The 12,992-nt window shown below is 45.1% G+C and overlaps 3 protein-coding genes across 3 annotated transcripts; 1 reads left to right on the top strand and 2 right to left on the bottom strand.

Moving 5' to 3' along the window:
- Positions 1-6,000: 6,000 nt before the first annotated feature.
- On the bottom strand, positions 6,001-6,720 carry EYB26_002369 (uncharacterized protein; the record flags this gene model as incomplete). The annotated part of the gene is made up of 1 exon (XM_054261674.1): positions 6,001-6,720. One exon carries the CDS (start codon positions 6,718-6,720, stop codon positions 6,001-6,003), a length of 720 nt encoding a protein of 239 aa, XP_054117649.1.
- Positions 6,721-7,062: 342 nt separating this feature from the next.
- Positions 7,063-7,900, bottom strand: EYB26_002368 (uncharacterized protein; the record flags this gene model as incomplete). The annotated part of the gene is made up of 2 exons (XM_054261673.1): positions 7,063-7,662; positions 7,742-7,900. The coding sequence occupies 2 exons, from the start codon at positions 7,898-7,900 to the stop codon at positions 7,063-7,065; spliced, it is 759 nt and encodes a 252-aa protein (XP_054117648.1).
- Positions 7,901-8,655: 755 nt separating this feature from the next.
- On the top strand, positions 8,656-10,078 carry EYB26_002367 (uncharacterized protein; the record flags this gene model as incomplete). The annotated part of the gene is made up of 2 exons (XM_054261672.1): positions 8,656-9,990; positions 10,040-10,078. The coding sequence occupies 2 exons, from the start codon at positions 8,656-8,658 to the stop codon at positions 10,076-10,078; spliced, it is 1,374 nt and encodes a 457-aa protein (XP_054117647.1).
- Between the last annotated feature and the right edge of the window lie 2,914 nt (positions 10,079-12,992).

Here is a 12,992-nt window from a genome sequence, read left to right as displayed (position 1 = left end):
CAGCTTGACACCTAGCCTGCATTGAATCAATCAAATCCTTGAAAAATTGCTCTGGCAAAGCATCCCAAGAAGCTCGTACAACCTCACGTAATCGATCATAAGAAAGCTGCTCATCATTTGGATATTGTTCTTGAATCCAATCCTTCATCCAATTCCAAACTGCTTCGATTGGATTGAGATCCGGGGAAAAAGCTGGCCAGTAAATAGGATATATATTCCGGTTATGAAGTTCCGCTTGAGTATCCTTGCTCGCATGCCCTGGTTCACCATCCTGCATAAGTTGAAGATGTATAGATTGGTGTCGATTTAAGCGAATATATCCATCGATAATAGGCACAATCCGCTCGCAATAGGTCTCAGATCCGATTGTACCCCATTCCTTTTCCCAAAATAGACATGGGCCTTTAATATTCCCATGAAATGAAGCCCAAAACATCCATCCACGTTTCCGGGCTGGAGATGTACGTAAGCACGTATCATCTAACTCCTCCGTAAAGCTATACAACGTGTATAACCTCGTTTTTTAAGAGCTCGAGCCAGAGCATGCTTTCCTACAGATAAATTAAGCTCTTGTACAACCTTATAATAAGGCATACGGCGGGTTCTTTTTGAAGAAGAAATCCATTCAATAATATAATCAACTTCAGCCTCAGAGAGCTTAGGAGGATTGCCACGGGCTTTTTTAGGGGTTGCTTGCTGGTTTTGGCATGTATATTGAACTTGCCGGTAGCTGATTTGAAGCTGTTGAGATATTTGAAGATATGTAAATCCAGCGTCTCGAAGGGTTAAAACACGTATTCGTTCATCCCTATCAAGCCGTATTGAATTTTGCTTTGGCTTAGAGGGCTCGGGGAGCTCTGGGGTGGCCATATTGAATGAATGAATGAATGATATTTATTACGCCCGGAGGAACTAACCCTATAGGGCACTAGTACGCTAATTACATAATCTTCCTCAAGGTGCGGCATGAACTCGCAGTAGCCCATAATTTTGTTCTTGTGTCCCATATGCTTGGTTTGGAGTCTTCGGTTGGTGTTATAGAGGCTCCCTTGGAGTTGGCTAGTAGATGGTCTTAAAGGTTATCTTCTCCAAGTGTGCAGTGTCCTATCTTCTGCGACTGCAGCTGTATCTACCTAGGAAGGGAAGGGGGGAGGGAGAGGGGAGAGGTTAGCGGTGGATTACCTTATTCTTCACTGTGTTGATTGAGGTTTAGATACGGGTTCCTGTTCCAGTCTTTTTGTTGCCATTGCATACTTGATTGCTGCATGGACGGCCGTCATATCCGGTTGCCATCGGTCAGAGTCTGAGCGTGATTTTCCGCCTAAAAAGAAGGACAGATTTCCTCGTTTTGTCTGCGTGCATTGATTCATGTCTTCCCGTTTTGTTGTCCATTTCGTGCAGCGGAATAAAAAGTGTTCCACAGTCTCGCTTGCTTGGCCACAAGCACAAAGATCAGAGTCTACTGCGCCTATCCTATTTAGATAGCTGTTGAGCCTTGTCATGCCTGTCCGCAGTTGAGCTAGAGTCTCTGCCTCTTTCCGATTTAGTCTATCGTACAGACTTCTTGTGTGCTTTCCTGAAAGTGCAATGTCGATAGCCTTTGAGTATTTTCCGATGCTCGCTGGGAGAGCTTATTCTTGTCGTTGTTTAGCAAGGGCCAGTTTAACCGCCGTTGATTTGGCTTGAAATGGCTGTATCTCCGGTTGGCATTCTGTTTCTGTCGATTTCCTCGCTTCTGATTTTGCCCTAATCTGCACGTCCATGTCTGTGTGTGCGGGGACCCAGATTGCGTTGATTGCGTTTTCCTGGCGCTGCAGGGTCTGAGCTAGTTGATATATCTATTAAATAACCTTTTAGCCAGACTGTTGATAAGGTTGGCTGATTGCTGTAAGGGCGGATCTGTTACTACTAAGAATAGTGATCCATCTGCGGCATGTCCCAACTGGGATGTGTTCTAGCGCTGCTGCTATCGCTCCTAACTCTGCTATGTAAGGGTTTTATTCTGTCCTGTTGCCTAATGTGATAGAATAGCTGGGCATAGTATTGTTATTGTCGTTTGTTTGGGTGTCTATCATGCATCCTCCCATACCTATAAGCCCTGCTCTAGCTGATGTACTAGTGGCTATTAAGATGTCTACTGCCTGATTTGCAAGCTCAATAGCCTTCTCGCGGTCCTTTTCGTATATTATTTGTATCCGGTATGTCCATGGTGACACCAAGAATGCCTAAATAGTCTCTATCCGTTCCCTTGCTGTTACCTTAAGTGACTAAGCTATCCACTGGAGCGGAGACCTGAACCTCTGGGTTATAATGGTTCTCAGTTTGACCAGAGGGTTTGATTTAGGTAGTGTCTGAATGTCGATCCACAGTTTCGCCGCTTTATCTATATATCAACTGTGGAACAGCTGAATAGCTACTTCTGCCTCCACCACTGCCGTTGCCACTATCCGAAAGGCTCTTGTCACTACGATAGCTCTATACTTCTATATTCTATTCAAATACTGTGTCCCTTTTATACTATAAATATATATCCAGATATTAGAGGTATAATCCGCCGCTGGTGCCACTATTGCTCTGAATAATTATCTTGCAGTCTATAGGGCGCCAGAGACAATAAGAGTTGGGTGGTTCGCGGTCGCCTATGGCAAAGCCTTAACAAGTCCGGTCGATACCAATACCATCTTCTACTAAGATTTCTGTACCAGCGGTGATTTTACCCATTCTTATCGGCAGATCCCCGGACCAAAAAAGATCTGCTGCTATTAATATCTCTGGAGTTTGCACCTTAAGCCAGCCGCAAAGGCTTTGCATCATAGGGCGATACCGCGCTAGGATGGATGTCCCAGGGACCTGAGTATGAGTCAGGCACAATGCATTCCTTCTCTAAGCTGACCGACATGCGCATCCGTCCTCTCGAGCCACCACCAGATCTCCATAGGCCTCCTCCAAAGAATATATCGGCGATATCCTATAGTCCGTAGAATCAAGGTCAATGCCAGCGATACCATATAGCCGCGGTCTAAGTACGAGTTGGAAACATGAATACCGGTGTTATATTAGTATCCATGTCAGTAATACTACACTACTATAGCCTAAGTATGAGTTAGAAGCAGTAACCTAATTCAGAACCATAGCCTAGGTACGAGCTAGGAGCACACCCTTTGTCGTTACCCGCTGGTCATCTGCGTAGCGCTACGGCCCGCCACTTCATTGGTACAATGAAGCAGTTTCCCGTTACTACTAAAGGTCTCCCTCTAGCAGCTGATTATGTCTTGTAGAAGCTAATACTCGTACAATCCGCCTGGCATCATACTCGTATGTTTGACTCCTACTAACCTAGCCCAGTTCCTACCGTATGCCTTAATACTTAGAAAGCGGTGCGCTGTGTCTGATCGGATTAGTACATAGTTCGGTCTCAGTGTGGGCCTTGCCCTTAACACATCTAGCAACCACGTCTCCGCCAGCCTTAATAACTTCCATTACTCTCCAAGAGCACTTAGGTTTCATTCCCGCCCTTGTTGAGACAGCTTTATTAGTGTCTGCATAATATTGGGGTTCTGTCTCAATCTTAGAGCGGGCTGAACTTGAGGGTGCCCTGTCACTCCCCTAGAACAGGTTTGTGTTGGGTGGTTTTCCTATCCCGGTATCCCTCTTACGATCACTTCGGCTTGCATGCAAGCCCCTAGGCATCTTTCCTGCGCCGCAGATAAAAGATTCTCGGTTGCCTCAGTCCATCTTTTAATCGACTGCTCCACTAATGTGGAGAGGTTTAATATGGTGTCCACTCGGATCCATATGCACGGGTATTCTACGCGTCAGATTCCGACGCGTAGGGTAACCCGCGATTATACGCGCTAGATAAGTAGCGCGGGAGCCTCCTTTCCATACCGCGCAGCGGAAGAGCGCGCATAAAGTAGGAGTGTGAAGAAATAAGAGTGTGAAGAAATAAGAGTGTGAAGAAATAAGAGTGTGAAGAAATAAGAGTGTGAAGAAATAAGAGTGTGAAGAAATAAGAGTGTGAAGAAATAAGAGTGTGAAGAAATAAGAGTGTGAAGAAATAAGAGTGTGAAGAAATAAGAGTGTGAAGAAATAAGAGTGTGAAGAAATAAGAGTGTGAAGAAATAAGAGTGTGAAGAAATAAGAGTGTGAAGAAATCTCCCACATTGAATGAATGAATGAATGATGTTTATTACGCCCGGAGGGACTAACCCTATAGGGCACTAGTGCACTAATTACATAATCCATTTCTCTCAGATCCGACATGAACTCGCGATAGCCCATATGTGGCCATATTGATTGTTGAACACTTGACAGACGTTATTTTACGGCTATCCCGGATACAGTTATTGCAGCGCATAAATCCACTCAGCTGCTCTCATTGGATATCAACCGGTCCTCATTACAAGGATTTACCAAGAGACCTCCTTACTAAAATAGCGCGCACAGTTCTACTGTTGAAACCAATCACCTGCATATGCTACGCGATATAAGAAACAGACCGGAAGGAACGATTGGACAACAGAAACGGAAAACCCAAGAAAGATAATTGGACTACAGAAATCACGTGACCAAAGATATACTCGAAACCACAAAGACACCGATAAGATACGAAGTATATCTTATGAAGGAACGTGATTGGATAGTATATTATATACTTGCTATGGGATACTCAGGAATGAGTATAAAGTATATAATATAAAATATACGGAACAGGGAGGACTGGATATATAAGGACACTCATTCACCATCATGTATTTAGTTCTTCATAGTTCTTTGACATAAGTCACTTGAATACAACAGTGAGAGTCAGCAAGGCATTCATACTCGTACGGGCACCAGGGTGTACGAGGGATCTCTTCTATCTTAGTTACATTTAAGACTTCCGGACACAAGTTCGACTATTGTTACTTCGTTCACTCAAGCCACTCTATCGACGATTATCAAGGAACCTTTGTGTGGTTCAAACCAAGCCTAGCGTACCTCGACACAACGCTGTTTAACTAAGGCAGATCCAGGTCCGTGACAACTATACTCTATTGCTGATAGGTCTTCGGAGCTAATCGCGGAAATAGGACTCATATTATCCCATCCCCCAACGAAAAACTCCAAGTGATTTTGTTTCCAGAAAAGACGGGATAAGGAAGGAGAGTCACCAGTCAAAGGGTGGAAGAACCGGCGAGAAAGAGGAAGGATCCCAGATAGATCCAGCATCATTGGTTACAAAATGTTTCATAAGGCCCACTAGTTCATCGGACTTAACTCCGCGTTTTAGTTACGTAGATAGTGTTGACGGTATCTGGAATCTTATCCAATCAGATATTCTCATCCAAATGGACGGCCGAAATAGGGCCGGCTGCCTTCCCTAACCACCCCTATATAGTATGCCTGGGGGGCAGGACGGGTAGACTGTACGCATCTCTTGATTGGCTAATCTTAGTAAGCACAATATTCTGGTAGATTGTTGTGACGTCACACATATTAAAAGGAGAACGACTGAATGTGTCTGAAAACCACCTTGCCTTGTAGGCAAACAATTCTAATTCCATGTTCTGACATGATCGTAGTATAATCCAAAAACAGATTCTATAACCTATATGAACACAGGCTAGAGGGCGCTTACAGATGAAATCGACAGGCCAAGTCTCAGGATTCAATATCGCAGTTCTGACCGCATGCGTGATAGCTCCCGTTGAAAGGAGTCGGAGCGTTTGTTTGGACTTTTGTCCCAGACGCTGGTCACCCGTTTCCGTTTTTAGTTGGCAGTAATAGTTCCCAATGGTATTCGCTTTTGATATCGGGCGCGCTCGAAGTCAATGAACATGACCCGTTGGTCCTTCTCATTCCATATCATGTTCCCCGGGATTGGATCGCTGTGGAGAACACCAAGATTGTGAATGGCACGTAAAGAGGTCTCAGCCTCTTCAATGAGCTTCGCCTCATCGACTTCGTGTTTCCTGGCCAGGTTTCTCCCCGCATAGCTCATCAGAGTTAAGTGAACCATCATGGCGATACCATCATATGAAAACGGTCGACGAAGACTGAGACCACCAAGACGACTGGGACGTACTGCCCTTGAATTGCACGGAGATGGGAATACATCATCTCCTCGCGTTTAGCACACTCGATGAAGTCGATCGGAACACCTTTCCCAACAAAGGTATACCCATGCGACCAGAGAGTGATCTTGAAAAGAGCTCCGCGCGTGCCATATATGTGAAGTGATTCGCATCCAAGCTCTTTGTTCGGTTCTGGGTCCTCAGAGAGCTGTCGATCCAATAATTTAATAAGCATCACGGTATTGAGTTGATGTCGATCGGTTCCGTGCTCGCTCGCGTTGGGACATTTCCTATCCAGTGGTCCCTTACCACGCAAGCCGCGAAGGCACTGTTGAGTACAGTACTTTCGAGACTTGCCTTTTGAAGCCGATTGTTGTGATCTGGTCGATATTCGGGTTGTGGCGGCTGTGGCTTGACGCCAAGGAGACCGAGAGTCACGGGGCGCTCGACTGGGAGTGGATGGGTCCAAGCTATCATCGGCATCGTCTTCGTAATCTAATAATCGTGATTCCTGCGATGGCTCACAGGAAAAGGCCATCATAGACTTCGACCTCGTCTTCACGGGAGACTGGCGGTAATAATTCGATCGGCTGAGCGGTGGTCTATAGTCAGAAGCCGGAATGGCTTTCTCCTCAATTTCCTCCAGTAGGTCATCATATACCATTTCCCATGTTTTCAATTCATCCATGTGTCGATTTCTCTAAGCAATATCCCGCGGAGAAGTTTGCAAAGCTCGCAGGGTGAAAGCGAGAAGCTAGCCGACTGCGGTTAGATGTAGCCGATTGTCATCTCTAGGCCATTTAGTGGTATTGCCAACATCTTCTTGCGGTACCGATAGATAGTAAAGAACAGTCGAAGGGTTATTGTGAGGCACACGGAGGAATATGAAGGCTTCGCCCGTTGCCACGCAGCCGTATTCATTTCCGCCTTCGTACATGTAGTAGAAGAGCTGTGTAATCACTGCAGCGACAACACGACGGCAGATGTCCTCTGGTGATTCGTCTTTCTAGTATCGAACGATGCGGTCCAGTTCCATGTCCTGCAGTCCGGTTTTGATGTGAGCAAGAGACAGCTTAGATAGGGCTTTGTATTCGATGAGAAAGGACGGAACCTTCTCGTCCGGGCCCCGGTTGTAAACGCAAAACTGGTCTGCTCGAGGATGAGGGCGGCGTGGCTGTGCGGCTGTTTGTCTTCTCACCCGTAATGTTGACCTAGAGGTGTCCCGAGACCGTCTCGCTTGGCGCTCAGAGCGACGGGGTCCTTCCGGCTCCAAACGGAGAGAGCTCATATCGGTGACGATTCTGGATTCGTCTGTCAGTGTGTTGGCATGGTTTTCAAAAGTCACGTTTCCACGAAGGTTGAATTTTCGCCGCAGTTGCCGGCTGGCATAGAGCTCTTCGACCACGGACGCAACACGCGACTCCACGGTCTCGCGTTGAAAATATCCGATATCGAGTTCAGAACCGTGCATTCGTTTTATAATGTCCTTTCCGGATTCCCTCAGTGCTAGCAACGATGTAAAGTGACGTTCGGTCACAAATCTGCATCCATGAGGTCCGCTTATATTACCATCTGCTGGTCTGGAAAGTCTATCCACTCCTGGATTCTGCTCGGTCGCAACTTGCGGTCCGCATTGGCAGGATCACCCTTTGTTGACGACTTTTTGTCCTTCTGAATAGTCAGACCGAGGAAGAGATCTGTTCGTGGCACGCGTCGAGAAATTCGGGGAGTGTGGTATTTCGAGTCTGTAGTATTTCGAGGTTCAGTTTCCGTTCCGCTTCCTCTCGTCGTCGTTGTTCTTCTTCAAGACGCTTGCGTAGTTCATTTAGCTCTTTCTGCGACATTTCGACTTGTGTTGACAAGACACGCTCTTGCAACCAGACATGGGAACTTGTTTTGGTCAGCCGGGCGCTAAGATCAGATTCAGTATAGCGTTAAAGTTACGTGACGGTTGTAATGGATGGGTGAGGACGAATGAGGACGAATGGGAGCAACCAGGGACGGACGATTCAGAGTCCTCGTGAATTGTACTATGCAGGTCAGGTAGATGTGACACTAAACACCTCAACTTCTTTATGAGCTCTATAATCTATTCATTTCCAGAAATCAGTTTTTACGAATGGATGATTACTATCCTATGAATTAAAGGGAGTCTGCATTATCAAAGAATACTGTGGGCTTACTAATACAAGCTATCATCCGACGCCAAGACACCTGTTGGAAGCCTGGTAATTAAGGCAGGCTAATCCTTTCTGGGATGCTGCTCAAGCAAGAATCTGGCCAATTAGAGAAGCTCAAATGTATACTAGTGCCTTGGCAGAGAGTAGCGATAAGGGGCCCACAACGAAGGGTATCCCCTACTTTGGGGGCTTGTGTAATTAGCTATGCCGTTTAGGGATATTAGTAAGTTTTTGTTGGATTTAAGGCCTCCGATTGGCCTCCTCGGGCGGCAGGGGCCCGCTGATATCAAATGAAGGCCTCTCATTGGCTAGAGTAGTAGCAGAGGCCCGTATCAAAAAACCGGCAGAAAATCTCCAGCCCGGAGCCCCTTTTACAGTCAATATATTCAATTTGAAGCCGTACAAAGACGTCAAAAGGTATGGCATTGGCGCCTTCAAATATTGTTACGGAGATGTATCCGCCTGGCTCTGATCCCCAGCCAATATTAACAGGAAAAAGAGCCGAGGCTGTGGCTATTCTAAAGCAGATTCCTGAGGCGAATGAGGTCCGCTTTGAGCCCATACAGACTGATAAAAAGCGCGCTCCTAAGCTGCAAATTCCACCCTATATTGATATTATGGAGCCGTATCAAATCTTTAGCCTATTCTTTACCGAGGATTTATTCAAAGTTCTCGCTGATAATACAAATATGTATGCGTACGCGAAACTATCAAAGAATATGAACCCACACCACCGAAATTGGCGATCAACAACACCTGGAGAACTCAAGGCTTTTGTGGGAGCTCAAATATATATGGGATTTACTAAGGAACCCCAGCTGAAAGATTACTGGGACGAGGAGAAGCATAACAAATCAGTTCATGCCAACCACCCGTTATCTAACTATATAACGTGCTTCCGGTTTGAGCAATTGAAGCGCTTTTTTCATATATCTGAGCCCTCTGAGGTCCCCGGAGGCTTTATATCAACATATTACCGCCCGGAGCCTACGGAGGAAGAGGAATTACAACTAAGCGAGGAGCAATTGAGCGGTATCTGGTGGCATAAAGTTCATACCGTGTTTGATATACTGCGAAAAGCTTCAAAAAATCTATATATTCCTTCGTCCAATATATCGATTGATGAGGCAATGGTGTGTAGCCACGGAAGATCTTCTCACACATATAAAATGCCTAATAAACCAATCAGCCAAGGCTTCAAGATATTCGTTCTTGCGGATCATGGTTATTGCTACTATTTTTACCCGGCAAGCCGTACAAAGGGGGTTGTTGAGGTGGGAATGGCAAAGGAGCTTACTAAAACGGGCCAAATGGTGTATGAGCTCGTACAAACGCTGCCAAAGGACAATAAAACATATGATTTGTACCTTGACAACTACTTTACTAGCGTTAATCTATTCAAAGCGCTTCGAGAGATACAAGTTGGGGCTCGTGGCACTACTCGGCCTCATAAAGAGTTCCCCAATCTGCTCAAAAAACTCAAAGATTTGGGGTCATATATCCCATATCACAAAGTTTGTGCTATCCCTGTCAATGACGTTCTCTGCGTTGCATGGCAAGATAATAATATTGTCCTTGCACTCACCACAATTCATACGGTTGATCAGACAGATGATTATATTGAGCGTACGCGCCGAAGGCCTCAAAAGACCTCAACAAATGGCCCCCTGGTGCATAAAGAATTCGGCGAACAAGCGGTCAAAAATATGCCTATCCCACGCTTTATTGATGATTACAATTCCCATATGGGAGGGGTGGATATAGCCAATCAGCATAGAGCAGTATATGATACTCATATAAAAGCTTTTCGCTCATGGTGGCCCTTATGGAACTGGTGCCTAGATGTAGGCATTGTCAACGCCTATAAAATTCATTCTGTACGTTGTAAAGAACTGGGAATAGCTTCACTTACCCATTCCCAGTTCCGAAGGCAGCTTTCTAAGTCGCTTTTACTATTTGCTCCTCCAATGGCGCGCTATATGCAGCCGACAAGCACAAAGAAACGCAAGACAGAGGATCTACAGCCTCCAAAACCACAGAATAACACTTCCTTACCACATTTGGTAGTAAAAAGTTATTTAAAGGTTCAAAAACGCTGTATTTGGTGTCTATATAAGAATCCTAAGCGTCAAACCGGCCAAAGCCCGTCATTTACGACGTTTATATGCCAGGCCTGCGACGTGCCACTTTGCCGGCCGGAGACCGGAAGAACGTGCCTCCGGAACTTTCATATGTGTTAACCGTATATATCTAACCTTTTGGGATCTGGGAATAGCTTCAAATTTGTATTATGTGTTAAATATTGATGTGTTTAGGGTTTGATACATTCTCCTAGTAATTTGTATGGGGCCGCGAACACTAAAAAAAATAGGCGGTGAGAGACACCGAGGGCGGTGATACCTGCTAGCCAATCGCATATCAAGGATCCCTAGTTAACCGGAAGAGGCATAGCTAATTACACAAGCCCCCAAAGTAGGGGATAAGCCCACGCCCACTCGTACATTGGTCAGAAAAACAACAACATGGACAGACATACAATTTTGTTAAGCAAGCTGTGTTACAAGGATAATACACAATACACGGATTCCGACAACACCTTGAGTGGGAATACTGTATTGAGAATTTAAGTGGGACGCTGTAATGTATTGTATTGTGTGTCTACCTAAGAGGGAAAATTATCTGGCACAGGTGGCCTTACATAATTGTGTGTAGATGTCACGGACCTGGATCTGTCTTAGTTAAACAGCGTTGTGTCGAGGTACGCTAGGCTTGGTTTGAACCACACAAAGGTTCCTTGATAATCGTCGATAGAGTGGCTTGAGTGAACGAAGTAACAATAGTCGAACTTGTGTCCGGAAGTCTTAAATGTAACTAAGATAGAAGAGATCCCTCGTACACCCTGGTGCCCGTACGAGTATGAATGCCTTGCTGACTCTCACTGTTGTATTCAAGTGACTTATGTCAAAGAACTATGAAGAACTAAATACATGATGGTGAATGAGTGTCCTTATATATCCAGTCCTCCCTGTTCCGTATATTTTATATTATATACTTTATACTCATTCCTGAGTATCCCATAGCAAGTATATAATATACTATCCAATCACGTTCCTTCATAAGATATACTTCGTATCTTATCGGTGTCTTTGTGGTTTCGAGTATATCTTTGGTCACGTGATTTCTGTAGTCCAATTATCTTTCTTGGGTTTTCCGTTTCTGTTGTCCAATCGTTCCTTCCGGTCTGTTTCTTATATCGCGTAGCATATGCAGGTGATTGGTTTCGTAACAGTAGAACTGTGCGCGCTATTTTAGTAAGGAGGTCTCTTGGTAAATCCTTGTAATGAGGACCGGTTGATATCCAATGAGAGCAGCTGAGTGGATTTATGCGCTGCAATAACCGTATCCGGGATAGCCGTAAAATAACGTCTGTCATGTATCTACTTTGAGTGAGAGCTAGGCGTAGATGACTTGCACACACTCCTGTGTTTTCGCTCATCGCAACATTATGGGCTATTTTCACAACGTTTTTGATCTGTATCGTGACGGAATTAGCATTAAATGTTTCAGATTCTCACAATGGTCCTACCTGGCGGCCATTTAGCTTAACCTCCGAGAACTGTGTCAAGGCTTCTTCCTCGATAACCGCCGAATATTCCTGCAGAAAATGCTGGAAAATCTTCTTTCTGGCCGGTTGATCTAGATCCTCGTACTGCAGTTTGAGTTGGATTTGATCGAGGATGGCTGAATCGAAATCTCCATATATCTGCTAATTAAAAGCGGGAGCCCGTACATTGTCTGTCTCAGCATTGTAAATCGAAGCTCCATATCATTTATGTGCGTGCCTGGAGAATCACGGTCGATGTAATCTATGATTGGCAAGGTAGAGGTCAATGAATGAAGGCGGAAAACTATACGTTTCAGTCTCCTCTCCATACATGAGCCTCGCATAAGTCTCTAGGCTGGCGGCAGAGTATGTCCTTCTATAGGGCAAGAAAGCAGCTTAGGCGTTGTTTGGAAAATGCTAGCGAGAGTCAGGTAATGTATGTTGCAGGAGGCGCTTGAGATGCTAGCCAATCAAGCTGCTTTAGTTCCCTCCTGCATCATCCCTGTCAACAGACGTACTATGTTAGAATTTTAACGGGAGCTTGTTGCCTAAGCAATCACTTGGTTGATCTAGCCTACAGTATCGCTGGAAGGTGACCGGAAGCGAGAATTCCTATCCGGTGAATCATCACGAGCAGCGCTAACTCATTGTATGTCGCGAACCTTGGATCTTTTAGACATCATTGTTCTTAAACTCAACCTATTCTAGTAGCAGTACTCTATTGAACGCAAGAAGTTTCAGAAAGAAGCAACCAAATCTGCTTGATCATGTTTGGCTCGCACCGCTCGCTACGTTTGTATTTCCTCAATGTTCTGTAGAATAAGTACTCACAACAACGACTAATAGAAGCCAGCATTAAGAGAAAAGTTGCACCGAAAACCATCCGACACCTACGGGAGAAGATTTTGCCTCGGTTTTCGGAATATATTGGCCTGTGAGATACTTGACCAGTTTTTGGATCCTCGCACACTCACCGTACTACGAGTTGGGTGAAACATGTCTGTCAAAATTGCTATCATGTTCAAACAACTGGACAAAGTACCATTACCAGAAGCGACGACGACGCCATTCTAACTACCATATCCGAAGAAGTAACTAGTCATTCCAGCCACAATTTGCTATGCCACAGTTTCCAAGCGACTCCAAGCCACG

The sequence above is a fragment of the Talaromyces marneffei genome, chromosome 2, assembly GCF_009556855.1.
Source record: "Talaromyces marneffei chromosome 2, complete sequence".
Taxonomy (NCBI): Eukaryota; Fungi; Ascomycota; class Eurotiomycetes; order Eurotiales; family Trichocomaceae; genus Talaromyces; species Talaromyces marneffei.
Note: the sequence above shows the minus strand (reverse complement) of the source record. Positions and strands in the feature narration are given on the sequence as shown.